The sequence below is a fragment of the Coffea eugenioides genome, chromosome 7, assembly GCF_003713205.1.
Source record: "Coffea eugenioides isolate CCC68of chromosome 7, Ceug_1.0, whole genome shotgun sequence".
In the NCBI taxonomy this organism is placed as follows: domain Eukaryota; kingdom Viridiplantae; phylum Streptophyta; class Magnoliopsida; order Gentianales; family Rubiaceae; genus Coffea; species Coffea eugenioides.
The window spans coordinates 17615393-17641186 of NC_040041.1; the positions used below are offsets into that span (position 1 = coordinate 17615393).

The window sequence follows — 25794 nt, forward strand, 5'->3', positions numbered from 1 at the left end:
ATGGTTCCATTTGGAACCGGGAACCGGATTGGAATCGGACTGTTTGGAATCGGACCAGAACCGGAACTAGAACCATGGAACCAGAACCGTGGCAGAACTTTGGATAAAGGTTTTGATTCTGGTTCTCTAAAAAATAGAACCAGAACCAGAACCGTTAAAAATAATTAAAAATAATTAATATAAGTAGTGAGATAATTCAAAAAAATTAGTTGTGTTTAATAGGTTTTAAGAAAGTTTAAATTTTATAGACTTTCTATATATTTTACTAATTATTTAATTATTTCTATTCGTCTAATGTCTATCATTATAATTTGTAAGTATTAAATTATTACTTAAATTTTTTTTTTTTACTTATTTGCTATCAAAAAATGGCAAGTTTTGATGGTAGTAGCTCATCTTCAAAATCAAGCAAGCAAAAAAATTATTTTTTGCAATATTTCTTCAAATGAAATCTTCAACATTGATGATTGTCCAACTCAAGAAAGTCAACACATGACAACCATTTGATAGTGTAATGTATTTTCTAATTTGACAATGTAATGTACTTTTCATAAAATTTGTATTGTCTATTTATTACTTCTTACTTTGTAGAATAATAATAAAATTAAAATATGATCGTTATTTTGTATTTACTTTTGTACATTCTATTTGAAATTTTAAATATATTGTTATATTCGTATTAAAATTGGTAAGGATAAAGAATTAAATAAAATTGTAGGGTACCATACGGAGCCAGAACCAAAACCATAAGGAACCGAAATCAGAACTATGCGGTTCTGGTTCTACCTCTTTGAAGAACCAGAACCAGAACCATCTTATATGGTGCGGTACTGGTTCTACCTCTTTGAAAAATCAGAACTGGCGGTTCTGGAACCGTGGCCATGCCTACGTCTATTGATGCTCAATCTTGTATCTGTATGCAGCAGGATGATTGATTTTCTAAGTCCATTTGCTCGATCCACACCACCCCACCAACCACCCCCTCCCCAAAAAGAAGAAAATTCCTTATCCGGTCAACTTCTTTTGTTATTCTACTATAATACCGTAGTACCCTTTCTTTCTTGTGTAACAATGAGCACAAAACTAGTCGCCACAAACCAATCCTAATGTTCCCCCAACCAATTCTAAGATTGAAATTCACACATCTGTCATTCCCACTTCTTTATTGCAAAATCGCAAAAGACGTTAGTTAATAGTACTAGTATTATTCTCCAGATTGTGTGGTGTCGATGAAAAGCCCGACGATGAAGACAGAATTGTGTATACATTACTAATACAAATCTTCCTAGTACAAGTAGTCATGCTATGAATTAGATGCAACAGAACTCCCCTACACCCTAAATCAAATCCTATCCATCCCAAGTGTTTGATTCACAGTTCACAAACAAGAAAGGGACACTGCCCAGCCCACAGAAAGGGACTGTCAAAATTCATCTGTATCAGACGCGGCTGAGCTGGAACATATAACAGTACACCATTAGTCCATCTAACTCACAAAAAACCAACCAAACGTTTGGTATAATTTTAGTTTAGTCTTCAAGCACAACAAAAGTGTTCTCCGAATTGAAGTTCTTGGGCAGTAGCGATCAATGGCTTTGGCTCTCCAAAGTGCGCATTAGTACAACAGAGCTTGTTTAGACACCCATGGTTTTTTTTTTAAAAAAAATTTTTGATTGATGTAAAGTAAATGTAGATCCTTCCTTGTCTTGAATTTCATTTGTCCACAAATTTCAAGTAAATTCCTTTAAGAGTAGGACCAAAGAAATAATTCCTGTGCTTGGATAGGGGATTGTTTTGGCACAATATTTTTTAAAAAAATATTATAATACTTTTTTTATGTACAAAATGTGCTTAAAATGCAATCAAAATAATTTTACAAATAAACCACTATTCAAACAGTTTTTGTTTTTGAACAAAAATTCGTCTAGACTATTAACATTATTGTCTTGAATTTGCTAAGCCCCCCTCTAGAGTACCTAGACCGAACTACATCACAAACAGGAAACAACTAGAAAAGATCACATAAATATATTGGAATCACAGTTGTTCTCAATGTTGATACTCACTTTACTTATTCAAGCAAAACCCAGAAAAATTAGATGCCTACAATCAAAGTAATCAAGCCACATTTAGTTTTGGCCTACAAAAAAAAGTACAGTAAATGTTAACTGTTGGTATAAAAAAAACAGGAACTAAATCGAAAAGACCAATTTGGTGTTGCTTCCTCATCAGTTTCCTTGAGTTGGTTATGCTAATCATCATTGGCTTTAAACTGTCCAAAAATGGTTGATTTCTAGGAACCATGAAGTTACTAAGCACAGTTGTTCTCGTCCTTGTTAAGTTGTGAGGAGAAGGTATATAAGACCTTTCAAATATTCAACTATTTCAGATCCTCCAAGCTTTGAGCTCCCATACACTCTATCGACAAAAGTAATTGGAACCTGTGAAGACAAAAAATCGATTTCAAATATCTCCATTAACACAATAAAACACAAGGAGGAGATGCAAACCAACGAAAGAGCCAAAACTAAGAAGAAATAGTTCATCAGAGATCTTAAAACCAAATGACTAAATCTCATGTGTAGTTAGAAGCTATAGATATTTGCCAAGAAGAAGATGATAATCAACCCGTTAAAACTAACAGACCAAATGATAAGCAACAAGAGATCAAGTACCTCAGCAATGTTGTAACCTTTTCGTGTAGCACGAACAATCATCTCCATCTGAAAAACATATCCTTTACTCACGCATGAGCCTATAACATCTTCAAGCACGGATTTCCTATAAAGCCTTTAGGCAAAATAACAGTTGTTAGCTAAGGAAGTGGAAGCTTAGGCAGAAGCAACTACAGCATTTGGTATATTGGTTTACCGGAAAGATCCAGTTAGGTCTGATACACCAGGCCAAAGGAGTGTCTGTGCAAGGACATTTGCTCCCCTGCTTGTCAATTTGCGCATCAGATTCCAACCATGCACGCCACCTCCTTTGACATATCGTGTTCCAGTAACTATATCTGCACCCGTCTCCATCTGCTTCCTAAACATCAAAACATATTCAGCTACTATACTTCTAAAACTTGGTAAAATTAAATAAAATTCTAATACTTGAGTTGAAAGGTTCTTACTTGATGAAGTTTGGAAGATATTTTGGCTGTAAAGCAAGAAAAAGAGATGCATTAGATAACAAGTGAAGCAACATATAAGCTAAATGAACACCAATAATAGTTCCACTGATATATAGGCTAAATGAACATCAATAATAGTTCGAGCGGAAGCGAAAAAACAAATAAAACACATGCCTGCAGAAAACCTCAAACACTCACACATTTAGTCCAAAAGCGATGCAATACAAAAACTAAAAATTGACCCATGTAGTCTCACTGTGCTCAAAGGCCCTAATTCAACAAAATAACTTTCTGTTAGAACTCAGTTTTCCAGTTTGTTAAACACTGCCGCATATTATCTTCTCAACTTATCAAACTTACACCCAAGGTAAAAGACCAGTATCAAAGCAGCTAAAACTATTATGATTACTAAATGCACTGTAAAAGAGACAGCTCACCAAAAGTTTATTAGAAATGGAAATACACTTCAGATCTCCCAATCATTTCGTAATCTTCCACCAACCTCAAGCTCAACCCCAGAATAAGCTGCTTTCCCCCCTTGTTCACACCAAATCCTAAGAAAGCGAGGACAAAATGTGTTTCTTTTTTTTCCCCTCCCTTCCTCTTTTTCTTTTTGGAGGCACAAAAATTGGGGTGAGGACTATCTTTTTTTTTCTTTTTTTTGGTGGCGGCCTTTTTGGTTTTTTTTTTTTTGTGGGTTTGTGGTTGGTGTTTGGGGGGGGGCGGGTTTTATAGAGCGTCCTCCTCATCATTCTAGTGAGTAGGAGTGCACTTACATGGTGAGATAAATCAGCATCCATAATGACCACAAAATTCCCTGAGGCATGCTTCAGGCCATGGATGTAAGCCGTACCTGAAACTTAACTAAATTAATGATCCCTTTTGCTAGTTCAAAAACTTAAACCAAGGCCGGCCAAAGAGATACCTAAACCAAGCTTCTTAGGTCTAGCCCTCAACAGCTGGATTAGTAGATAGCCTTACATAAGTAGACCTTTCAAAGAGATAAGCATAGGCAAAGCATCAACAACATTGCGAATTAATACTAAAGAGGACTTACAATGCGATCCTCTCCATAGACAGATTGCAGTTGTTTAACAATATCCTGAGTCCCATCTGGACTTCCATCATCCACAACAATAATCTCAAAATTGACATTCCTAGCCAGGTAAGGACCAATTGTCAGATACAAGTATAGATCATGAAGAGAATGTTGTTTGTCATTGTTTTAGTGTACTGTTTTTCACATCTTTAAGTAATATCTATCATCTAATGTCAAACCAAAACCTATGAAGCACAATCTCAAATAGTTAATTTCGTACAACAATTTGGTCCATGTTATTCACATATTCAGTTGCAAGTCCAAAGCTTCACCTTCTTACACCTAATGGTTCCCACACCCACTCATAACTATAGAGCTGAATATGCTCACGGCTAATCATCTAGAAGTTTGAGTGGACAAACAAGCAAACTTTTTCACAGCAAATCAGTTTTAATCAGCTTATCCTGGGCATATGTATAAGAAAAACTACATTTTGTTACCAATTACCAGTCATGATTGAGAGAAAAAAGTATCCATACAAAATATGTGCTACTGTGTGCATTGCTTATCAATTTTCAAACAATTCTGAAGCTAAGATTTTGATACTTCGCATGATATCTAAATCAAATACCCAGAAACACTTCTTTCCAAATTGTAAGTCAATCACACACACAAAAGCCCAAATAATAATAATAATAATAATAATAATAATAATGCTATAATAATAGAAAGACTAATAATAATAATAAAAGCAAAGAACTGTTCCTGTGTAACATGGAGATAATTATTTCAGCAGTTCATAGATGATTCTGATGACCAAGTAATAAGCTGTAAGATCAACAAAAACACTTCATTCAAATAAACATAAATAAACCTTTTGATGCATGCAACAAAAAGATTTAGAACGTGAAATGAAAAATTCACAGAAGATAAGTGTAAAAGCCAAAAGTGCAATGAAAGAAGCCACTAGACAAACAAAGCAGAGGCAATGGAACATGCATCATCTGTTTTATACATATATTCACAGAAAAGGAAAAGGAGAACATGCATCATCATGGATAACTTGGTAACGAGAGAGAGAGAGAGAGAGAGAGAGAGAGAGAGAGGGTACGGGAGATGCTTGAAGATGAGATAAACAAGGAGAGCAATGTTGAGGCGCTCATTGTAGGTGGGGATGATTATACTATACTTATTGCTATTCTCCTTTTGCTCATTGCCCATATTCTTTCTGCATCAAAATCCCTCCAACCCCTAGAAAGCGCAAATTTTTATTGAACTGGGTTAGAGAGAGAGACGGAAGGCAAAAACAAAAACACTTACAGCTAATGCAAGTTGTAGGTAACAACTGTTAGTATTTCAATTCAAACTAAAGTTCCATCCTATTAGTTTTGGTTGTTTGTGATAATTCAACCCTCTAATACGTTAAAGAGCTATACCCAACAATCCACTTGTCTCAGACTGAGCTGGAAAAGATGGAGCTCATGTGTTCTTCTCAGCAGCTTACTCCGCTTAGGTACTTGATCCCATCAACCAAATTGGATAGCAAAACAATTTTGGTACAGCTTTAAAATGCATATTTTTCTACCGCATAAGATTTTCATTTAGCTCATTCTTCTACTTGTCAAATTATGCCTCTTCAATTCCCTTTTGTGTCAGCCGAATTTCCAAAAGCAGTATAACTATCCTAATTCCTTATCAGTGAGCAATAGCTCTAACAAATTCTTAAAATTTGACGGAATAACACGACCGATCTGATTAAAAAAAATCTTCTTTTAGTACAATATGAAGGAAGCCCATCTTTTCAAGTTCAATTTCAATTAGTTCAAGTAAATTACATATTTCATGCTGAGTAAGAGCAGTAAAATATCACTGATGTCCAAGAATATATCCAAAACTTTTCGATACGGGTTGGTAGCTGCTGTAACTACGTGAGACTGTTCGAAGGAATAGCTCTAACATAAGGTACCCAAAATGTATAAAACAGTCAATAACGATTACACAAAGATTCCCATACAAATTCAGCTCTCCATCTAAACTAACTGAAGAAGCGTAATGAAAAGCTAGGAAATTCAATCAGTTTAACAACTTGAACTGAAAATCAGAAACGATCTAATCTTAAAGACGGCAACTTTATATGGTTTGGAAGCTTGAATTATGCGCAAATGGCCGAGACTTTGAGAAGACAATTATTGGGTTTAGGGCTTCGAATTGGGAGTTTGATAATATTAACGAGAGAAGTTCTCTCTTCTTTCGTCTCTTTCAAAAAACCGAGAAAGCAACTATTGATGAACGAGTGATAGCCTCGTGGGAATATAAAAGTCAATCCTTTGTTACCCGTGTTAATTAATGAACTGGGCGGGTTATTTGGGCCTGGTTTTTATCCATTTGGATATGAGTTTGACCCTTGAGGCTAACCTAGTGGTCATTGACAATCTGCGTTAGAAGCTTGCTATGCTTGTATGTAAGTAGTATAGTCCAATGCGGATTCTCCATCTCCTCCCATCATCCCTTGTAAAGTTTTAGATTAACGTTTAATGTACATATATTTTTATATGATCTAACTTAAATTTACACCACATTATCTGTATTCACATTTGAAATCTTTTATATGTATCATAGATGTAGACCTCCTTGTATATGAAACGGTAATCCAAAAACTGTTTACTTCATTTATGTGCTAGTATTTCATAACATATTCATTTCTTGAAGGTAATTGCTCTAGTGTTTTTCGAATAATCAACAATGACAACAATAAAGAAGCAGACTACTCACAAAGAGTGACAGAGATCAAAACATCGATGATGATCAATTCATCCAAATAATTTCAAAGAAGTTCAAAACTAAAATTACACTATGCTGTTAAGCTTTAGCTACACTGGCAACACCAGGATCGCCACAGCACTAAAGTGAGAAAAATTTGAACCCCAGTTACTGAAATATGGTCCACAGATCAATCTTCACCAAATCTTCTTAGAACATAAAAAGCTAATCAATTTCTATAGCTCAATGGTTAAATTAACACATCCCTGACAGAAAAATCCCAACTTTAGCAGAGAAATACAACGGCATTACAAGAAATGAATCCTCAATAATCTAAGACTTACAAAATGGTCAATCCTCTCTTAATTAACCCCTAATGCCTCAGGTGGCCCAAATCTTTTGTGGCATTACGCGAATCACAACTATTACAGGAAACAAGAAAAGGAAATTAAAAAAATAAAACCCAATTTACCAAAAGATTAAAAGGGCCAGTATCACTGGCATACGACAATTATAAATTAATTAAAAAAAACTCAGAGAGAGATCAAATAAAAAGCCAGAGGAGTATAGCACCTTCGATTTAGAGGGAAATGGGAGAGGTCGGAAAATGTTTAGAGAGAGGAGAGATGAGGAGGGTGGTGGTGGACGATGATGACGTTGGTCCAACACGCGTTGTCTGAAGAAAGGTTTTAAGGTGACAAGGAATTAAGGGAGAGGCCCAACGAACGCAGGGTTTGTTGGCGGTATTACTTCTCCACTTTACTCTTTAGTCTTTTCTGTGTTTCGGAAAATTTTTACGCTACTATAATTGCTTTGATTAAAATAATGGTACAAGGCTATTTCTTTTTGACCCCTAGAAGTTTGCTAATTTCTAAAAACAGTATACTATTTCACTGTAATAATTTATTAAGCACGTACAAATTATTGTGCTTGTGATACTTAACACGTTGAACTCCAATTCATAAGTTTTCCTCTCTCCACATCTAATTGATAGACCGTATTGTAAACTAACTCTCTTGATTTTGGTGAAATTTTGCATGATCGAGTGATTACATCAACTAATACTACTGAATCTAGCATCTTATTTCTATTAATCAAGTGTAGGTTGTAGCATTCCTGTACAACATTTGAGTGATACAAAATGGGTCAAATGAACTTGATATTGGAGAAATTTTTGGTTTTTCATCCATGACGATGGGCTAATTAAAATTGTAATAGCCTCGTGGGAATATAAAAGTCAATCCTTTGTTACCCGTGTTAATTAATGAACTGGGCGGGTTATTTGGGCCTGGTTTTTATCCATTTGGATATGAGTTTGACCCTTGAGGCTAACCTAGTGGTCATTGACAATCTGCGTTAGAAGCTTGCTATGCTTGTATGTAAGTAGTATAGTCCAATGCGGATTCTTCATCTCCTCCCATCATCCCTTGTAAAGTTTTAGATTAACGTTTAATGTACATATATTTTTATATGATCTAACTTAAATTTACACCACATTATCTGTATTCACATTTGAAATCTTTTATATGTATCATAAATGTAGACCTCCTTGTATATGAAACGGTAATCCAAAATTTGTTTACTTCATTTATGTGCTAGTATTACATAACATATTCATTTCTTGAAGGTAATTGCTCAAGTGTTTTTCGAATAATCAACGATGACAACAATAAAGAAGCAGACTACTCACAAAGAGTGATAGAGATCAATACATCGATGATGATCAATTCATCCAAATAATTTCAAAGAAGTTCAAAACTAGCAGTAAAACAATACAAATGCAACAAAATTTAAAGTAAAAAACTCTAACACCTTCAGAATACTATGAATGTGGAGTATGTCGAAACCATTTAAAAGTTTGTAAAATTTTCAATCAGTTAAATTTGAGAAGTGTATATCCTCTTTATCATGTACTCTTTGGAATTTTTTAATAAATAGGTCAGAGTTTATGTCCAACCTTACACCGTTTCTAGGTAATTTTTTATTAAAAAAAAGAAAACTATTTACTTTCACAAATTCTCATAAACTAAAAGTAGTTTTAATATCTTGTTATCTTTTCTTCATGCGGGCCTATTTGCCATAACACGTGGACTTGCAAAATTTACTTTGTCCTGCTTTTTATTTTTTTAAAACCCTTGTTAAATTTTGCATAACCTCTTATTTTCAAGCCAAAACCATTGCCATTACCCTTTAGTTTTTTTTTCTCCAACTCGAAAAGCCTTTTCCTTTTTGTGTTATTCCTACTAAAGTAAAAATATAGAGAAGCTAATACCTAGTTAGTAGTAACTACTAACTAGTAACTAGTAATGGTCTCTAACCAAGTAAAAGTCCAAGGCCCAAGGCCCCAGGCAATAAAAAGTTAGGAAAAGATTAGGAAGCATGGGCGGGTCAAATAGCAGATCTCACTTGTACGCGGCCACAGTATTAACTTTCCCTATCCTCGCCGCTAGGTGAAGACACAGTTCTCCTAGCTGAACCACAACGCAGCATCTTCCGGCGGCAGCCAACGGCGAGGATATACTTCTCTACCTCTTTATTCGGTAACGTTACTTTATTTTATCTCTCTCTTCTCGCCTTTTATTTATTTACTTACTTTTAATCTCACAAATTTCAATCTCTTGTATGCATCTTTGTTTTTTTTTTTTTTTGCTATAATTCTTAGAATTGATTGTACACTTTTATTTTTACGTTTGTCTACGATTTTTTAAATTTTTTTTCTAAGCATTGTGCTGGATTTACTGGTATATAGTTACTGCTAATTAATTTTTAGTAGTTTTCTTGCTGGACTTTGGGTTTAGGGTTTTGCGTAAGGAGCATAGCAGGAAATAGCAATAGCAATGAGTCGTAGCTTAGGTATATCGGTGAAGCTTCTACACGAAGCCACAGGACACATCGTGACCGTAGAGTTGAAGAGCGGAGAGCTCTACAGAGGCAGCATGGTTGAATGCGAAGACAATTGGAATTGCCAGCTCAAGAACATCACTTTCACGGCTAAGGTACTCTCGTTCCAATGTTATTCTGCCCTTCATTAAGAATTGTGAAAGTGCTTTTCTGTTTCCGGTGTCTTTATGCTGCTTTTGAGCTTCGTAATGCCTTTTTCTTTCACTTTGATTCCAATGCATGATGGGCGGAAGCCTACGATGATTTTCTGTGGCAGGAAAATTGAAACTATGGGATGTTAGTAAATTGGAACTGAAATCTATTCACTCTTTAAGGGGGTAACATGGGTTGGGTGGTGAATGCTATTCAGAACACGGGGACAGTCAGTTGTATTTGTGCTCAAAAATGATTTATATAGGTTTTCCTAGTAAGAATTTCATGTTTGTGGCAAAAGTATTTTAAAACTATTATTGGCAATATGTTCTCATATAACAGAATTCTATCCAACTAAATTCCAGGTCGTGTATTTTCTTTTTTTAAATTCTTTGATCTTACATGCAAAACCGTTCTTTAATATGTGTTTTTTTTGTTGTGGGTTAGGTCTTTAATATGTGTTTTTATTGCAGATTTATGCATCTTATTTTATGACGTGTCCTTTAGGTGTCAGATGCACGTCTCAGATTTTACAACAAATTAAGTGTCTTCTGCACACATGCTTTAGAGTTCACAGAGTGTCAGGACTACTTGGGGTTGAGGTTGTAAGGAACTTTTTGACCTGTGGATGCTCATTTATCACACTTATTTTAACTGACAGCTGGTTTTAAGAGTATTCCTCCCTTGATAATTTCATTAAAATTGGACCTGTCATTTTTGACATTCATAAGCAATTATTTCCAGTGCCATATAATTTCTTCTACATCAATGGCTACAAAATGTAAGATCTCTTTTTGAATTGTTGATAGCTTATGAACAATCTCTTATCCTTTCATGGATCTTTGAAGCACTGATATAATTTACATCTTCAGCCGCCTCAATCCTGATATCTTCTTTTTTGAACCTCTGAACTGAAGCAAATTAGCTTCAAGACTTCAATTGTTTTTGATTACCTATTCCAGATATGGAGTTGGGTAAAATTTCATGCGATTCAGTAAACAGAATATAAATTCCATCGTTGCTAGATCATCTATATAATTCGGCGAAGAATGAACTAATAGTGGGATTTTTTGATAAAATGTTTTCTGATTCTCTCAACTGCTTTCTGAGTTCTGATTGCGGGTAAAACAAATTTTTATCAGGTTTATGGTGATTCCAGATATGCTTAAGAATGCTTTAATGTTCAAACGTCTAGAAGCTAGAATCAAGGTGCTTTCCCAGTTTGCCCATGTGTATTAGAGTGTATTTGTGACCATCACAGCTCTGCTTACACTTTTTATATTATCTTTTGAAGGGCAAGGGTTCAGCACTTGGCGTTGGACGGGGACGTGCTGTTGCCATGAGAGCCAGGGTAAGATCTATTTCGTGACTTTTGCATCTTATACTCCAAGATCATTTATTTAAATCCAAAAGTTAGGAATGACACTCCATATCTTTACTGTAAGCTCTGAAATGCATTATGATCTCTTGTCAAGAAAAGGCAATGCTGGATGGCCTCTCTAGAACTGGGATTTAACAAATACTGTAAAACAAAGAAAATTTAGTTGTACGGAGTATGTAAAATGATTAGCTTGGAGAAATATATGGGGTTACAAATTAAGTTTTGTGGGGTGAAGTTTGCCTGACTGTGCCATCCGTGTATGCAGGCTCAGGTTGCTGGTCGTGGAGCTCCACCTGGCAGGGGCGTTGTGCCACCTGTAAGGAGGTGATCATTCCAAAATATGATTGTAATCTTAATCTTAAGAGCGTCAAAGCTCGTATATTATGCACGGGAGATCATCAAAATGTCCATAGGTTCCGACCACGCCCAATTTTTGGTATAGGATAATATTTCGAGCCTTCGAGCTCGAGACCTCGAGCTCGAAGAAATTAGCTCAGTAGCTCGCTTTTCGAAGCTCGAGCTCAGGCTAGCTGCTCATTTTATAGTAAAATTACGTATATATCCTTAATATTTTATTATTTATTAAGTTTTTAAAAATAAAATAATTATTTTTTAATTTTTTTCGAGCTCGAGCTCGGCTCGACTTGTTTCGAGTCGAGCTCGAGCTCGAAATTTGCCGGCTCGTCGAGCTCGAGCTCGAGCTCGAGCTTGGTAAAATTTAGTCGAGGCTCGGCTCGATTAGCTCAAAGCTCGACTCGGCTCGGCTCGTTTGCAGCCCTATTTGATGTAAACCAAATCGATTGGCTGTCTGTTAGTCATGTAGCGAAAGAAGTCGATGTGGGAAGTCGTATTCCGCTGTAACGTGGAAATAGCAAATTGCCTCCATCCGTAATTACTTGTGCGGATGCAAATAGCGAGCAATGCAATAAGCTTTTTGAAAAGGATGGATCCAGAGTTTGAATGGTTATCAGGATTGCAAAGGCTATGGAGGAGAGGTTAGTTTTTGGTGGTGAAACGTAGTTGATAATCCAGAAATGCGTGTACCCTTTCATTAACCGCTGCCCGGGCTGCTACGGAAACACCTTTTACTGCCTACTGGTTGGAAGATCCAAAACTTCGTGGTTATATTGAATGAGCGGCTATTAGGCAGATTATTTGTGCCTCTGACAAATTGAACTACCTTTGAAGTAGAAATTAAATTATGCGAATTGGAACCCTATCCAACTCATGGCCCTTTAAATGAAATGGAGCAATTCTAACTCAGATGTTTTTTGGCCCAATGTGCACCAAAACAGACATACTGCTTGAAATTCTCCATTTTGGAAAATCTTTCCTCTTTCGTCTACTGATTGAGGGCTATGACGAGATATAGCCTGGATTGTACATTCCTACTCCGTCTATTTATGCTCACTCACTATATCTGTATGCAGCAGGATGATTGATTTTCCAAGTCCATTTGCTGGATCCAGTAGCCAAAAACAATATGTGACTGACTATCTGGAACAGTTGCAGGCTACATTTCGTTTCCGCCTTAAAATACACTCCTTTTTATGAGTGATGGAGCAAAGGTGTTTACTTCTGCATATTCAAAAAGTTTTAACGCCTTCTTAAGTTGGTGGATAAAGGTGTAAATATCTGATGCGAACAAAATTACGGTTTAAAAGATTTTTTTTTTTTGGGTAAGGTATTCCACCTAAGGTTAAGTGGGTTTTCACTTTCAGTGCTTCAAAATTTTAGTGTCCTCAGATTTGAGTGCTTCAAAATTTCAGTGCTTCAATTGCCACGTTAAGTGGTTTTGCTTTAAAAAATATTCAGTCGGGTGCACGGTGGTGGTTCAGTCCCTTCCGAATTACCTTTGGACTTCTTTAGCTCCGCCCCTCCCCCTAATGTAGGATAGAATAGATTTATCGTCTCCGTTAAAAAAAAATTTTTTGGAGACATAGAAAATAGACCAGTGAATAGTCATCAACCGTCTCCCTCCTCCTGACTCACTGGCTCGCTTCTGCTCGAATTTCTTTCGCTGAACTTTCATCGAACTCATCTTGACCTCTGATGATGGAAATTTGATTTCGCCGAAGATGCGTTTTAAGAAAAGTTGTGTTAGCAAGAAGGGTACTTTTCGTATCTCTTTTCTTCTTCGCCTGATGCATTTGTTTTCGAAAGTAGACTTTTGTAAGGATATTATTAGCAAAAAATTCCTAATTTTATGTTTCACACCGGCCCCCTTCCTCTCGATTCACTCGAGATTCAGGTTTTGAAATAACAGCAAGTTATACAATAATACCTTCTTTTGTTATACTACTATAATACCGTAGTACTCTTTCTTTCTCGTGTAACAATGACCACAAAGCTAGTCGCCACAAACCAATCTAATGTTCCACCAACCAATTCTAAGATTGAAATTCACACATCTGTCATTCCCAAAAAGGAAAGGACTTCTTTATCGCAAAAGACGTTAGTTAACAGTACTAGTATTGTTCTCCAGATTGTGTGGTGTCGATGAAAGCCCGATGATGAAGACAGAATTGTGTAATAAAAATCTTCCTAGCACAAGTAGTCACGCTATGAATTAGATGCAACAGAACTTCCCTACAGCTTAAATCAAATCCTATCCATCCCAAGTGTTTGATTCACAATTCACAAACAAGAGTCTCTGGGGCCCATAGATTAGGACCATTGATTGGATTCAACACAGGTTCATAACTCTTCATGTATGTACTCTTCCAATAGAAGGGTGCCACATTTTTTTCTGGTTTGTCACGTCTCCTATTAAAAGCAGCAACTGCATGGCCATATGGGATTTCCCTCAGTTGCCATTTTCTACAAGTGCAGGTCTTGCTCCCTAAATCAATGACAAACTGGTCACCAAAATGACAGCATATCTGATACTTCATTGTGCCAGCATAATAGCAGATGCACATGCATTGCTCTTTCTTGGTCTTCTCAAGAATGTCAAAAATTGCTGGACATAAGAGATCTGACCAATAAAAGGGCAAATTAGATATTGAACATAGTGTAACTTTAAAAATGATGATAAAAAACAGTAAGCAATTAGCTTAACCTTCATGCTTGGACATTGCCTCTCTATTCTTCTCCATTCTCTTCAACAAATATAAGTAAATAGTTTGCAACATGCCTATGATGGGCAGTGATCATGCCTTTAAAATAACTGAATTAAAAGATTCACACATATTATTAACCAATATATCGCAATCCAATCCAGTCTTGAAATGATCCCTAGACCAAGTATTAGGGTCCTTTTCATCCAACCATGTATATGCATCCTTTGATTCTTGCTTCATCATCTCTATTTCTGCTTTGAACTGAGTCATATATGAAGCCCTTGCACAGCTCCAAAGCCTATCTTTAAGAGCAAGACCTCTATGCATTTGCTTGAAGTTAGTATAAAGGTGTTGGACACAACACCTATGCTCAGCTTGTGGAAGTTTGTCCCTAACAGCCTGAACTATACCCTGTGCAACACAGCACAACAATCACATATGTCACACTAATATCAATAGTTTAACATAAATAGTTAATGGGTAACAAATTAATAAATACTACCTTCTGTTTGTCAGTCATAATACACCATGTACTAGAGTCTGAAATTTGTAAATCTTGTACAAGTAATCCTAAAGACCAACTCCAGTTATCATAATTCTCTACCCCAACAACTGACAAAGCCAACGGAAACATTTTGTTATCACCATCCATTCCAACTGCTAATAAAAACTGCCCACCATATGGACCTTTTAGGAAGCAACTATCTAACCCAATCCACTATCTACAGCCAGCTAAAAAACCTCTCTTTATTGGTTCTAAGCACATATACAGCCTTCTAAACCTAGAAACACCATCTTCATCTATATCAGTCTCAACAAACACAGTAGATCCCGGATTTGCCCTCCTCAATTCACCACAAAATGTTTCCAACATGGTGTACTGTTTGTCATGGGACCCCTGAATAGTGTCTCTCACTTTTCTAAGTGTTCTATACCCTTACTTAAGGCTGAAATCAATATTTAACTCCTCAGTTACTTTGGCCATCAACTCATGCACTGTCATAGATGGCGCTTTCCTTACCTCATCAACAAATAGTTTGCTAGCCAACCTAAATGTCATGTTTTTATTGTGGAACACTCTTCCACAAGTGTGCTCATCACTAAGTGCTTTTATTTGAAAGGTATTTTCATCTTGCATTTTAGACCCAAATAGCTGCTAGTCACAATTTCTGCATTTCAGTCTCACCTTACGTGTGTCATTTTTCTTGAAACACACATCTCTCCCATCCATTATTGCTTGGATTCTTACAGCCAACCTGAATGTAATGACTGATGTGAACTTCTGACCAACTTCAAACTTTGGTTTCTTCATGTCTGTTAACTGGAAATTTAGGCCTCCTTGTCTTACTATTCCCATCTTCATCAGATTCACTTTGACTCCTCAATTCAAATGAACCATCCAAGTCATATTCTGATTCAATGTCATCAATATTAATCATATCAGGGTCATCACAACAGTTAATTTCAATGGGTGGGTCTCTCTTCCTTCCTGGCTTCTTCTTTCTTTGCTCACTACAATGAGAAGGACCAAGTTTATTGCAATGCGAAGGGCCAGCTTCATGTGCACCTAGGTCTCCTCCAATAGTTTGACAAATTTTGATGGCTTCATCTAATATGTCATTGTCTCCCCCCTGGATCCTCATAGTCTGAATCTGCCATCTTCTCATCAACATTGACTCCATTTTCTTCCTCTTCTTGTCTGGCAATATCACATGATATTTCCCCTACACCACCTTCATTGTTGGCTGCCTTTTGTGCATTTTCATTGCAATTTTTACATTCATCTTCTTCTCTGACTTGTGCATTTAAAGCTTCATCATAGCCTTCAACATCTTTTGGTTCCTTTGCAGCATCACTCCTATTATCAGCTTTCTCTTCTACCAAAATTTCAGTTTCAGTCGCTTTGCTATTCACTTCTTCATATTCTGGTTCATCTTCAGCAGCAACACTATAAAAATCCTCACTTTTTGGTTCAACATCAGCACCTTTTCCTTGCTTGCCTGCAGTTTCTGGTGCTATTTTTGGCCCATTACTACTGTCTAAATCTTTAGAAAACAAATTCGGTACTCTCGGTGTCCAGTTGCTACTACACCCTTTTGTAGTGTCTAAATTTACTGGATGAATGTCAATATTTTCTCTACCATCTTTTTCCACTTCATCAGGGTCTATACCCTTTTCTATGATTATAACATCACTGTCTCTATCCCTTTCGGCTTCATCTCCCTTAGCTTGACTTAAGGGTGCTGCAACCTGTGGATAACCTTGTGAGAAAACACTAAGAAACACTTTTGCCACCCTATGTGGTGGTAATATGTTCACCATCATCTCACAATCCCTATCACACATACAAAAGACCAAGCCTGTATCCAATGTCATCCCTGGTAGCAGATAATACCACCCAAAACCATCTTCTACATCATACCCAAGTCTCTCTCCACATTTGTCTAGAGCTACTAATGACCACATTTTTGGGTTGCATCTGCCTATAAAATCAACCTTTCCCCCTATATACTGCTTGTTAGGAGAGTCTGTGAAGGTCCCTTGATGGTGTATCTTTAAGGAGAAAGGTTCAGGCCAAATTCCACTATCACCATTTCCTGGTTCAAAGAAAATTTTTTTTAATTCAATAATTAATTTTTTGACACCTTTTACAGTGAATCGGGGACCACAATGTCTTTAATACAGGGAACATTAGGGTTTGGACAAGATAAACATTGACTTAAAAAAGACCCCAAATCATTTTCAAGCCCATACATTCGACATTAAACAATTTTGTCTACCATAATTTATCACTAACATATAACATATAGAGGTCAATCTGGCCCTTTTTACATTCCACAATATCACTACTAAACCTAACCGACAACAATCAAATAACCCAACTACTATATACGCTATTATCCAACAAGCAAACAATGACCGTAATATCATTTCTCTTACTGGGGGCGGCCTTTCTCTTATTGTTCTTCAATGGCAACCTCATTTCTCCATCAAACCCTCTTCAATGGCGATCTTGAATTTCCCATGTTTACAATAAATTTCACCTCTGACTCACGGTCACTATCATTTCAAGGGTATAGACTAGTAGAAATTTGATAATGTATTGTTCACACCTTTTCTCTCTCTCTCTCTCTCTCTGTGTGTGTTCAAATCCAAGGTGAAGACAGCAGAAACAAAAACAAAGCTGTTTCGGCTTATTTTGCTTTTGCCCTTATACCTAACGGGCGAAATTACAATTATGTGCTGGCTATTTTAGTTTTCATGACTTATCTAGTCTCACTAACGGCGCTTGTTTTACACGCTCGAAGAACCCTAATGATTCTGTGAAGTCCGTCAACGATTTTACTTAATTGGGACGGATTCAGTAGTTTGGGGACTTAAGTGTCCAATTTACAAGTTTAGGGATTGAAGTGAGAAACAGAGTATAGTTTAGGGGGTCAAAAGGAAATTTACCCGGTTTAATTTGGTATCAAAGACAGAGAAAGAGGATCCAAGGCATTTTAAAAAAACGCGGGAAAGCCAAGCCAAGCTGCAAATTCCCGCCATTTCATGTTACTATTTCCGCCCCCAACTAAGCAAAACACCAAAAACAAATACAAAGTCCACGCCTGCTACCGCCGCCGCCGCAGCAGCCACCGGTTTCCTCCTGAAATAGAGCTCCCATGGCTGAAACTCCAAAGAAAAGATCCAAACAAACCCCTAAGCACCAACAGCATGATCTATCTTCCTCAAATGCCATTACAATCCCTGCAACCCCAGTAGCCCTAGAACCCACCCCTGTCCGCCGATCTTCCCGCCTTTACACCACCACAACAGCGGCCACTGCTCCACCTCCTCCACCACCACGTTTCACCCGCCGTAAATCCCTCAATTTCACAACCACCACCCCCACCCCCATCCCCAAAACCCCCAAGAAACCAGCTCCCCAAAGTCAAGAAGATGCTGCTAAGCAGATTTCGCCTATATCCCCCGATCGATATGAAACTAGGAGAAAAAGAAAATTAGATGAAGAAAAGAATGCGGGTCTTGCGAAAAATAAGGATTTGAAAGGGGGGAAGAAAAGGGTTTATTATAGAAAAGTGGTTTATGATGGGGGTGAGTTTTCTATAGGGGATGATGTCTATGTGAAGAGGAGAGAGAATGCTGAATCGGATAATGAGGATCCTGAAGTGGAGGAGTGTGTGATGTGCTTTAAGGCTGGGAGGGCGGTGATGATTGAGTGTGATGAATGCTTGGGGGGATTTCATCTCAAATGTTTGAAACCACCTTTAAAGGAGGTTCCAGAGGGGGATTGGATTTGCAGGTTCTGCGAGGCAACAAAGTTGGGGAAAAATGTTGAATTGCCTGTGCCACCTGCAGGGAAGAAGAGGGCTAGGACTGCTAAGGAGAAGTTGCTTTCGAGTGATTTGTGGGCAGCCCATATTGAAAGGTTTGGAAAACACTTTTCCAACCAATGTTATGTTTTGATGATTATGCCTCAACTGGTTAATGATTCCTGATTACGTTTACACTGGTGATTTTTGAATATCGCATAGTATGTGGAAGGAAGTGGATGGTACTTATTGGTTTCGGTCTCGATGGTATATTATTCCTGAGGAGACTGCTGCTGGGAGACAGCCACACAATTTAAGGAGGGAGCTTTACAGGACTAATGAATTTGCTGATGTTGAGGTAGTAACTGCAATCCCCTAATTCACCGTATAGGTTCACTTTTTCCAGATGCAATTGCTTATGCTTTCATGATAGCGTACTGCATATTTATAGATGTTGGAGAAGAACAGGTTTATGCCATGATTTTTGCATAATGTTTTGCATAGTCCCAAAGTGTTGCTCAGTATTGTATGCTGTGTTTCTTTTTTGTAATGCTTGGATAACTGTATATTGCATTGTTAATTACCATTGTGTACTGAGACTGTTTCTTTTATGCACATAGAACCTGGTAAAGAGCAGTTTGTGGGCATTTCGTGGAATGTAACAATTGTTTTATGAGATTAAACAAAGGCTGTTGAGAGTCTGGATTTCTCTAACTATGAAGGCATCATGTTTCTAAGGGGTTCTTTTAGGACACATGGAATTTTCTGTGTTGACATTGACTCTGTAGTACTTGTTTCTCTAGATGGAATCTATCATTAGGCATTGTTATGTTATGAACCCTAAAGATTTTAGCAAGGCTGCTGATGAAGGAGACGACGTTTTCCTGTGTGAATATGAGTATGATGTATGTTGGCACAGTTTCAAACGCATTGCAGAAATCTCAAATAATGAAGAGGTAAGTGTTCCTAAACTCTGAACAACATAATTGGGGATGGTAATGCTTTTGCATTGGACTTGATTGAGACTGATATATGCTTTTATGATTAATAGGATGCTGAAGAGGATGAAAGTGATAAGGACTGGAATTCTTGCGAAATTACGGACTCTGATTCTGAAGATGACACAGACTATAAAAAAGAGAAGATTAATGGCTCCCAGCGTGGACCCTCATTTGGTCATTCATTGGCTGCTGTATGATCTTTCTTTTTTTTTTTTTTTATAAATCTCCTAAGTACTTTTTGGTAATGGCATCTAGTTGAAGCTGATAGGCTGTTTTAAACTCTCTCAGAACTTGCGGAAGGGGCAATTTTTTGGACTTCAAAAGATTGGGGCAAAGAAAATACCAGAACACACAAGATGCCACAAACAAACAGAAATTGGAAAAGCAAAAGCTATGCTTCTACTGGCATGCTTACCTAAGTCTCCACCTTGTAGGAATAAGTGAGGATGACTGCAGTATATTGTTTATTTCTTGTGATTCTTTGGTTATCAAAAGATGACAGGTCATTTGATGTAGAGAAATGGAAGAAATAACTGCATTTATCAAAGGAGCTGTATCTGATGGTCAATGCCTCGGAAAATGTCTTTATATTCATGGAGTTCCTGGAACTGGGAAGGTAAGATCTAGTAGCTATTATTGCAACAACAGTCATATTGGTTCTAGACAACACATTAAAGTTAGCCACATAATGGTATAAACTTATTCTTGTTGTTGCCAACCAACAGACAATGACTGTCCTTGCAGTAATGAGGACCCTAAAAATCGAAGTTGATTCTGGGAATATCAAGCCTTATTGCTTCGTTGAGATCAATGGTCTAAAGCTAGCCTCACCTGAAAATATCTACAGAGTAAGGTTTTTGACGTTTAATTTATTTAGGACATTCATCTATTGCCTGATGACATTCTCTTCTTTAATTATCTTCAGGTAATCTATGAAGCTTTAACTGGACACAGAGTTAGTTGGAAAAAGGCTCTACACTTATTGAATGAGCGATTCTCAAATGGGACGAATTGGGAAGAAGAAAATAACAAGCCTTGCATCCTACTCATAGATGAACTTGATCTTTTAGTAACCAGAAATCAATCGGTAATTGGCAGGAGATTTAAGATTAGCTACGTTAACATCAGCTTTCTACAAAATTTAGAAAATTTTTTCACCCATAACCACCTTGTTTTTCCTGTCCTGGCTTGTAAATCACAGGTTTTGTACAACATTCTTGATTGGCCTACCAAGCCACATTCCAAACTAATTGTGATAGGTAAACACCCACATTCTTGATTGGTTCAACATGGCAGGCACAATTTGATGATAACAAAAGAATGGGACTTAGTATTTCTGCATTTTGAATATCATTCCAGGTATAGCAAATACCATGGATCTTCCTGAAAAGTTGCTTCCACGCATCTCGAGTCGGATGGGCATACAGAGGCTTTGCTTTGGGCCCTATAACTACCAGCAGCTTCAAGAAATCATATCTAGTCGCCTCAAAGGAATTGATGCTTTTGAAAAACCAGCAATTGAATTTGCTTCTAGAAAGGTTTTTTTTTTTCTCTTTTTATAAATGAATTATGTTTATGTGTACCTCATAAAGAGTTCACCTGCTTTGAAGCTTTCATTACTATTGGTGTTTATGTTTCTAAATTTAGGTTGCTGCTGTCTCTGGTGATGCTCGCCGTGCACTGGAGATATGTAGGCGAGCGGCAGAACTTGCAGATTATCGCTTAAGAAAATCACAATCACTTAATGATTCCGCTGGTACAAGTGAGACCTCTTAGATGTTGCTTTCATCAATCTGAAGATATTTTAATTAGAATGCATGTCAATCCAGCATCGGATGAAGAATTGTACCAATAGAGAAAAAGGAATACCAACTTATTGGCTCTTGTGCTTCTCATTTTCAGTTAAGAAGAATCTGCATAAGAAATACCCTTGAACTATTTCATGAAATTTGGCAATAAATCTTTTCCATTTTTGTTTTCATCAAATGAATCGACAATTTCTAAGCACTTTACAATATCCAGATAGACTGCTATGAATTGCATGGGCATTTGCTATCCCGGTTCAGAATGATCCGTGAAAGGACATATACAGTCCATATAACCTGTAATCAGATCTGAAAATAAAGCATTTCATGGTAGATTGTGTTGCAAAAATTTTATGGCATGAAATTCAGTAATATTGCTTATTCTTTCTCTAATCCAAAATTGATGAAGCCAAAGTTTTAGTGTCCTTGAAGTTTCTGCAAGATATCATGGTTATGCAAGTATTGCCATTTTTCATCTTTCAGCATTTACTTATATCATCGAGTATGAGAGGCAAGATAAGAGCAGGCTGGCCTTCTATTCAACTTTTGGTAAATAAAAGAATTTAAGACAACAATTTGTGAAATGATGGACTTGGTATTGGCCCACATAAAGTACTTTCTGACTCCTATTTTTTATTTTTACAATGTTAATATTGTAAAGATTTCTAGAAATGCTGGCTAATTCCTTAGAATGTAGATGTGTAAAGTTTTAGTTTGGTTACAGAAACTTATTAGGCTAAAATGCAGGGAAAAGAGAGTCAACGATGAAAAATTTGCTTCAGGATTTGTGGAGACATATAGGAAAAGAATTTAGACATTGATGAAACTTCTGCCTGTCCTACCTCTATCTATGTGGCTAGATAAGTGAAGTGATGTTTATAGTACTTGTCGAAAGACCTGGGGACATTGACAGCACAATAACATGGCTGGTATTATGTGTATTTTGTGACACCTTTTCATCAGAGGCAGGCAATTTATTTGAAGATTAATAGTGATAAGTTGCACACTTAGAATTGGTGATGTGATAATATTTAGGACAAATAGACATCAATAATCTCGTTTTCTGCAACAGATGGCTTTAAGATTTCAGGTCTGCACCTCTCTTTAGATATACCAAATTGGATGTCCAATAGCTTCTTATGGCATCTAAGCCTCACATGATTTGGTGAACGATTTGCTACCTGATGCTGTAGTCAGAAGTACAGTTTTACACTAAAATCAGTTTCTGTTCTTTTTGAAAGAGAAAAAGTACAGTTTAATCCACAATGTGAAAGTAGTAAAAGTACCTGTAGTTACTGCAGTTTTATTAATGATTTTGCAGTTTTAAGTTCTCAAGTTTAAGATATTTAAATCCTGCTTATTTGTTCCACGCCAGAAAAATGTGGATTCACAGTTTCTTTGTGAACTTATCAGGTTTCAATGAATCAAAACAGGCACTAATATAGGCTTAAGGCAGTCAATTCAAAAGTTAAACATATTTCATACTATAAAATTTGTTTCAAAGTAACTAACCATTTAGTGACCTTGTTCTCATGATCTTGTCGTCTGAGATTTTCTTTCAAGTCATCCCAAGTAAACCAATTTGTGGGGCTTTTTGGTATTACTGCTCATGCAAACCCTAATAAGGCTTCTAAGCATCACAATGAAGGTTGATTCATTTACCATTAGCTGTCAATTCTTTTGACGAACTTAAATTTTGTGTAAATTGAAGAAAGGTAATTTGCATCCCTTAAACATTTAAAGAAAAAATCAAAGCCATATCATCGGGATATTTGAAATGAAGCAAGCGATGTATGAAAAGTTAACAAAAAAGTCTTTGTATGGAGCTGTAATGACACCATATGCTGGTATTACAGTTTTCCTTTTGATCTATCTCTACACCTTCTCGCAACTAGCTAATGAACTGTTAACATCGACCACCAGCTTTGTGAAGATAGATTCTGTCAGCTAGCAGGTGCCAAAGGATTAAGTTAACTACCTTACCTTACAGCTTTATAGCTGTAAGCTTCAGTGAGGACATTGAAGAACTAATTATTGTGATCTACACTGTCTTTTCTGTTGCACAACATCTACTGTCCCTTCTTGATGATTGATATAATATACATACATATGTATATATGGTCTTCATTTATAGCACCTAATGATGAAAAAACTTGGCTTTGCTGAAATAAGCAGGCAATTTTACCCCCGTTCCTTTAGAAATTTTGGGGTTCAGGAAGTACATTGTGCATTGTCCCCTGTTCTGCCTGGTATGCTAATGTTGGTGATGAATAACTAGAACTTCAAATGTGTAGAATTCATTTCATTAAGAACTATGCCTGGTCCTTAAAAACTTGTGCTCAGATGACGAACCTGCATGATGCCATTTGTTCAGGAAGAAGTCTTGTTGGTGTGGCAGATGTAGAAGCAGCAGTAAAGGAAATGTTCCAGGCTCCTCATATTCAAGTAAGTATACAACTGTGAAGTATCACGTGAACACTACTCCATTACAGTTCTTAGAGGAATACATCAGTGATGTCAAGGAAATGCTGTGCCGCTGTCTTGAGGGTGGATCCAAGTATTTGATGGTACTAGTTCCCTGACAGGGCTTGAGTAATCAAGTTATGGATACTAATGAAGTCTGTTTTGATTGAAATGCAACTTGATACAGCTGGCTTATTATTAGATGTGGTCATAAAAGGCCAAAATTTTCTTCCTTTTTTTTTTGAGGCTGGGAAGGGAGTTCTGCCTTTGTATTCTTTAGATCATTAAGTGGTCCATATTTCTTTGATGTTCACTTATTAATTGCAGTTTTCTTTTTATAGCTAGTCTATACATTACTTACTGGAGAACCACCATATACACTGCTCATACAGGCATTATTTATGTATTGACTTTGTTCGCAGGTAATGAAAAGTTGTTCCAAACTGAGCAAAATATTCTTGGCAGCAATGGTGCATGAACTGTACAAAACTGGCATGGGTGAAACCAGCTTTGAAAAGGTTATATGGACCCTTTCATTCTTTGATTTTTATTCTTCTTAGAATGATGGTCATGAATACAGCAGTACTAGTATTGTTGTTGTTAGAGTTAATGTTGTTATTACTATCATTTTTGTAGTCTTACTCCTTGCTGCTGTGCTACCATCTGAATGCCTGAGTTATGCATCTTCACATGGTTCCAAGCTGCCAATTGCTTCCTTGGCACATACAGCGCTATCATATTTTGTTTGTCTTATCTATTACTTTTTCTATTACCACAAGATAGTAGATACAACTTGCTGTTTCTTTGTGATTTGTTTTTGATTCCGCCAAACTGTCCTTGGGATTTCTTTTTCCTTCTTTGTTTTTGGATGTGGCACCAGGAGTTGGGGAAAGGGGATGGGGGATTTAGCTTTTTCGGGCTGTTAGGGTAGCTTGACTATATTGTTTGGTATGAAATCTGATATTCTGCATCCAGCCTCCAGCTGCTGCTGAGAGGTTGTTGAATGTTAGTTGATGCCACAGCAGCAGCTGGAAAGTAAAAGATTACATTCAGTGTCATTCAAAAATTGAATCTTCCCATTTTTATCAGGTTTTACTGTTTCTGTTTTGTGTTGACTTTTCTTTTAAGTTTTTAAAGATTTTTTTAAAATTATATTCTGTGGGAGAGGCTATAATATTAGATTGCTCTTCAGCATAATGTCCGTAAATGCTTGCTGTATATGCAGTTGGCAATGACAGTTTCATGCCTGTGTACAAGCAACGGTGAAGCATTTCCAGGATTTGACACACTCTTTAGAGTTGGGTAAGATGCGTAAATAGTTGTATTTCCTTCAATCATATGAACCAAAGTATATCGTCAGCCATATTCTTGTAGACCTTTTATTGAAATGACTTCATTTATGTGCTCAAAGACACGAAATAAGTGTGACATTTGTGTCTTTGCCATGTATGCACTTACTAATTAGCAAAGAAGATTTAGACCGAATTTGAAGTTCTAATGTGCCCCAGAGTTAAAGTTGAGGAATTTTCTTTGCACTCCTTGTGTTTGATATTGGATCTAAAAAGGATTTCTTTGTTTTTGTTCCTTTCTTCTGTAGTTGAAAAATCAAAGACCTTTTTTCCGTGTTACCTTGATCATTCAGAGGCTTATTGTTATTGATAACATAAGAGTGTCTCTGTACATTGCTGGAATTTGCATCTTCGTTTCATTTTAGTGAGCATCGAATTCTCCATTAGAAAATTATAGATGGTGAAAAAACTTGAGCTGACGTGTAGTGAGGTAATCTATGTGTGTTGAGTCCATGTCAGATGAA

At 36.8% G+C, this 25794-nt stretch overlaps 3 protein-coding genes and 1 non-coding gene across 7 annotated transcripts; 3 read left to right on the forward strand and 1 right to left on the reverse strand.

Annotated features, from left to right (window-relative positions):
- Window positions 1–2000: 2000 nt before the first annotated feature.
- Window positions 2001–7664, reverse strand: LOC113778849 (dolichol-phosphate mannosyltransferase subunit 1). Of its 4 annotated transcripts, XM_027324360.1 has the most exons (10): window positions 7497–7664; window positions 7268–7345; window positions 5275–5414; window positions 4182–4281; window positions 4050–4083; window positions 3901–3977; window positions 3125–3150; window positions 2872–3036; window positions 2676–2790; window positions 2001–2441 (listed from the first exon to the last, which is right to left on the reverse strand). In XM_027324360.1, the coding sequence occupies exons 3-10, from the start codon at window positions 5382–5384 to the stop codon at window positions 2337–2339; spliced, it is 732 nt and encodes a 243-aa protein (XP_027180161.1). In that variant the 5' UTR covers window positions 5385–5414; window positions 7268–7345; window positions 7497–7664; the 3' UTR covers window positions 2001–2336. The 4 variants fall into 4 exon arrangements, with proteins under 4 accessions (XP_027180161.1, XP_027180160.1, XP_027180162.1 ...); XM_027324359.1 differs by lacking the exon at window positions 7268–7345; XM_027324361.1 differs by lacking the exons at window positions 7268–7345; window positions 7497–7664 and having other exon boundaries at window positions 5292–5408.
- A 2096-nt stretch (window positions 7665–9760) lies between these two features.
- LOC113777039 (small nuclear ribonucleoprotein SmD3a-like) lies at window positions 9761–11665 on the forward strand. The gene is made up of 5 exons (XM_027322084.1): window positions 9761–9919; window positions 10464–10558; window positions 11099–11165; window positions 11251–11307; window positions 11603–11665. Exons 1-5 carry the CDS (start codon window positions 9761–9763, stop codon window positions 11663–11665), a joined length of 441 nt encoding a protein of 146 aa, XP_027177885.1.
- A 6396-nt stretch (window positions 11666–18061) lies between these two features.
- On the forward strand, window positions 18062–25287 carry LOC113777040 (origin of replication complex subunit 1-like). Its single transcript, XM_027322086.1, has 14 exons — window positions 18062–18828; window positions 18935–19070; window positions 19516–19668; window positions 19764–19904; window positions 20002–20153; window positions 20230–20329; window positions 20439–20561; window positions 20639–20800; window positions 20915–20972; window positions 21073–21251; window positions 21361–21469; window positions 23893–23963; window positions 24404–24499; window positions 25207–25287. Exons 1-14 carry the CDS (start codon window positions 18062–18064, stop codon window positions 25285–25287), a joined length of 2328 nt encoding a protein of 775 aa, XP_027177887.1.
- Window positions 19576–19653, forward strand: LOC113778890. Its single transcript, XR_003469356.1, has one exon. It is a non-coding gene; the product is annotated as a small nucleolar RNA snoR28 (small nucleolar RNA).
- Window positions 25288–25794: the final 507 nt, after the last annotated feature.

Bases quoted from the DNA above. Each gene is read 5' to 3' on its own strand.
- LOC113778849 (XM_027324359.1), bottom strand. From the start codon at position 5,384: ATGGGCAATGAGCAAAAGGAGAATAGCAATAAGTATAGTATAATCATC. The intron at 3,037-3,124 runs GTAAGAACCTTT...TTTGATGTTTAG, and splicing joins TATCTTCCAAACTTCATCAA to GAAGCAGATGGAGACGGGTG. The intron at 2,442-2,675 runs GTACTTGATCTC...TTGTCTTCACAG, and splicing joins AAGGTTACAACATTGCTGAG to GTTCCAATTACTTTTGTCGA.
- LOC113777039 (XM_027322084.1), top strand. From the start codon at position 9,761: ATGAGTCGTAGCTTAGGTATATCGGTGAAGCTTCTACACGAAGCCACA. The intron at 10,559-11,098 runs GTTGTAAGGAAC...AATTTTTATCAG, and splicing joins CAGGACTACTTGGGGTTGAG to GTTTATGGTGATTCCAGATA. The intron at 11,308-11,602 runs GTAAGATCTATT...CCGTGTATGCAG, and splicing joins CTGTTGCCATGAGAGCCAGG to GCTCAGGTTGCTGGTCGTGG.
- LOC113777040 (XM_027322086.1), top strand. From the start codon at position 18,062: ATGGCTGAAACTCCAAAGAAAAGATCCAAACAAACCCCTAAGCACCAA. The intron at 20,154-20,229 runs GTGAGGATGACT...CATTTGATGTAG, and splicing joins TCTCCACCTTGTAGGAATAA to AGAAATGGAAGAAATAACTG. The intron at 20,330-20,438 runs GTAAGATCTAGT...GCCAACCAACAG, and splicing joins GAGTTCCTGGAACTGGGAAG to ACAATGACTGTCCTTGCAGT.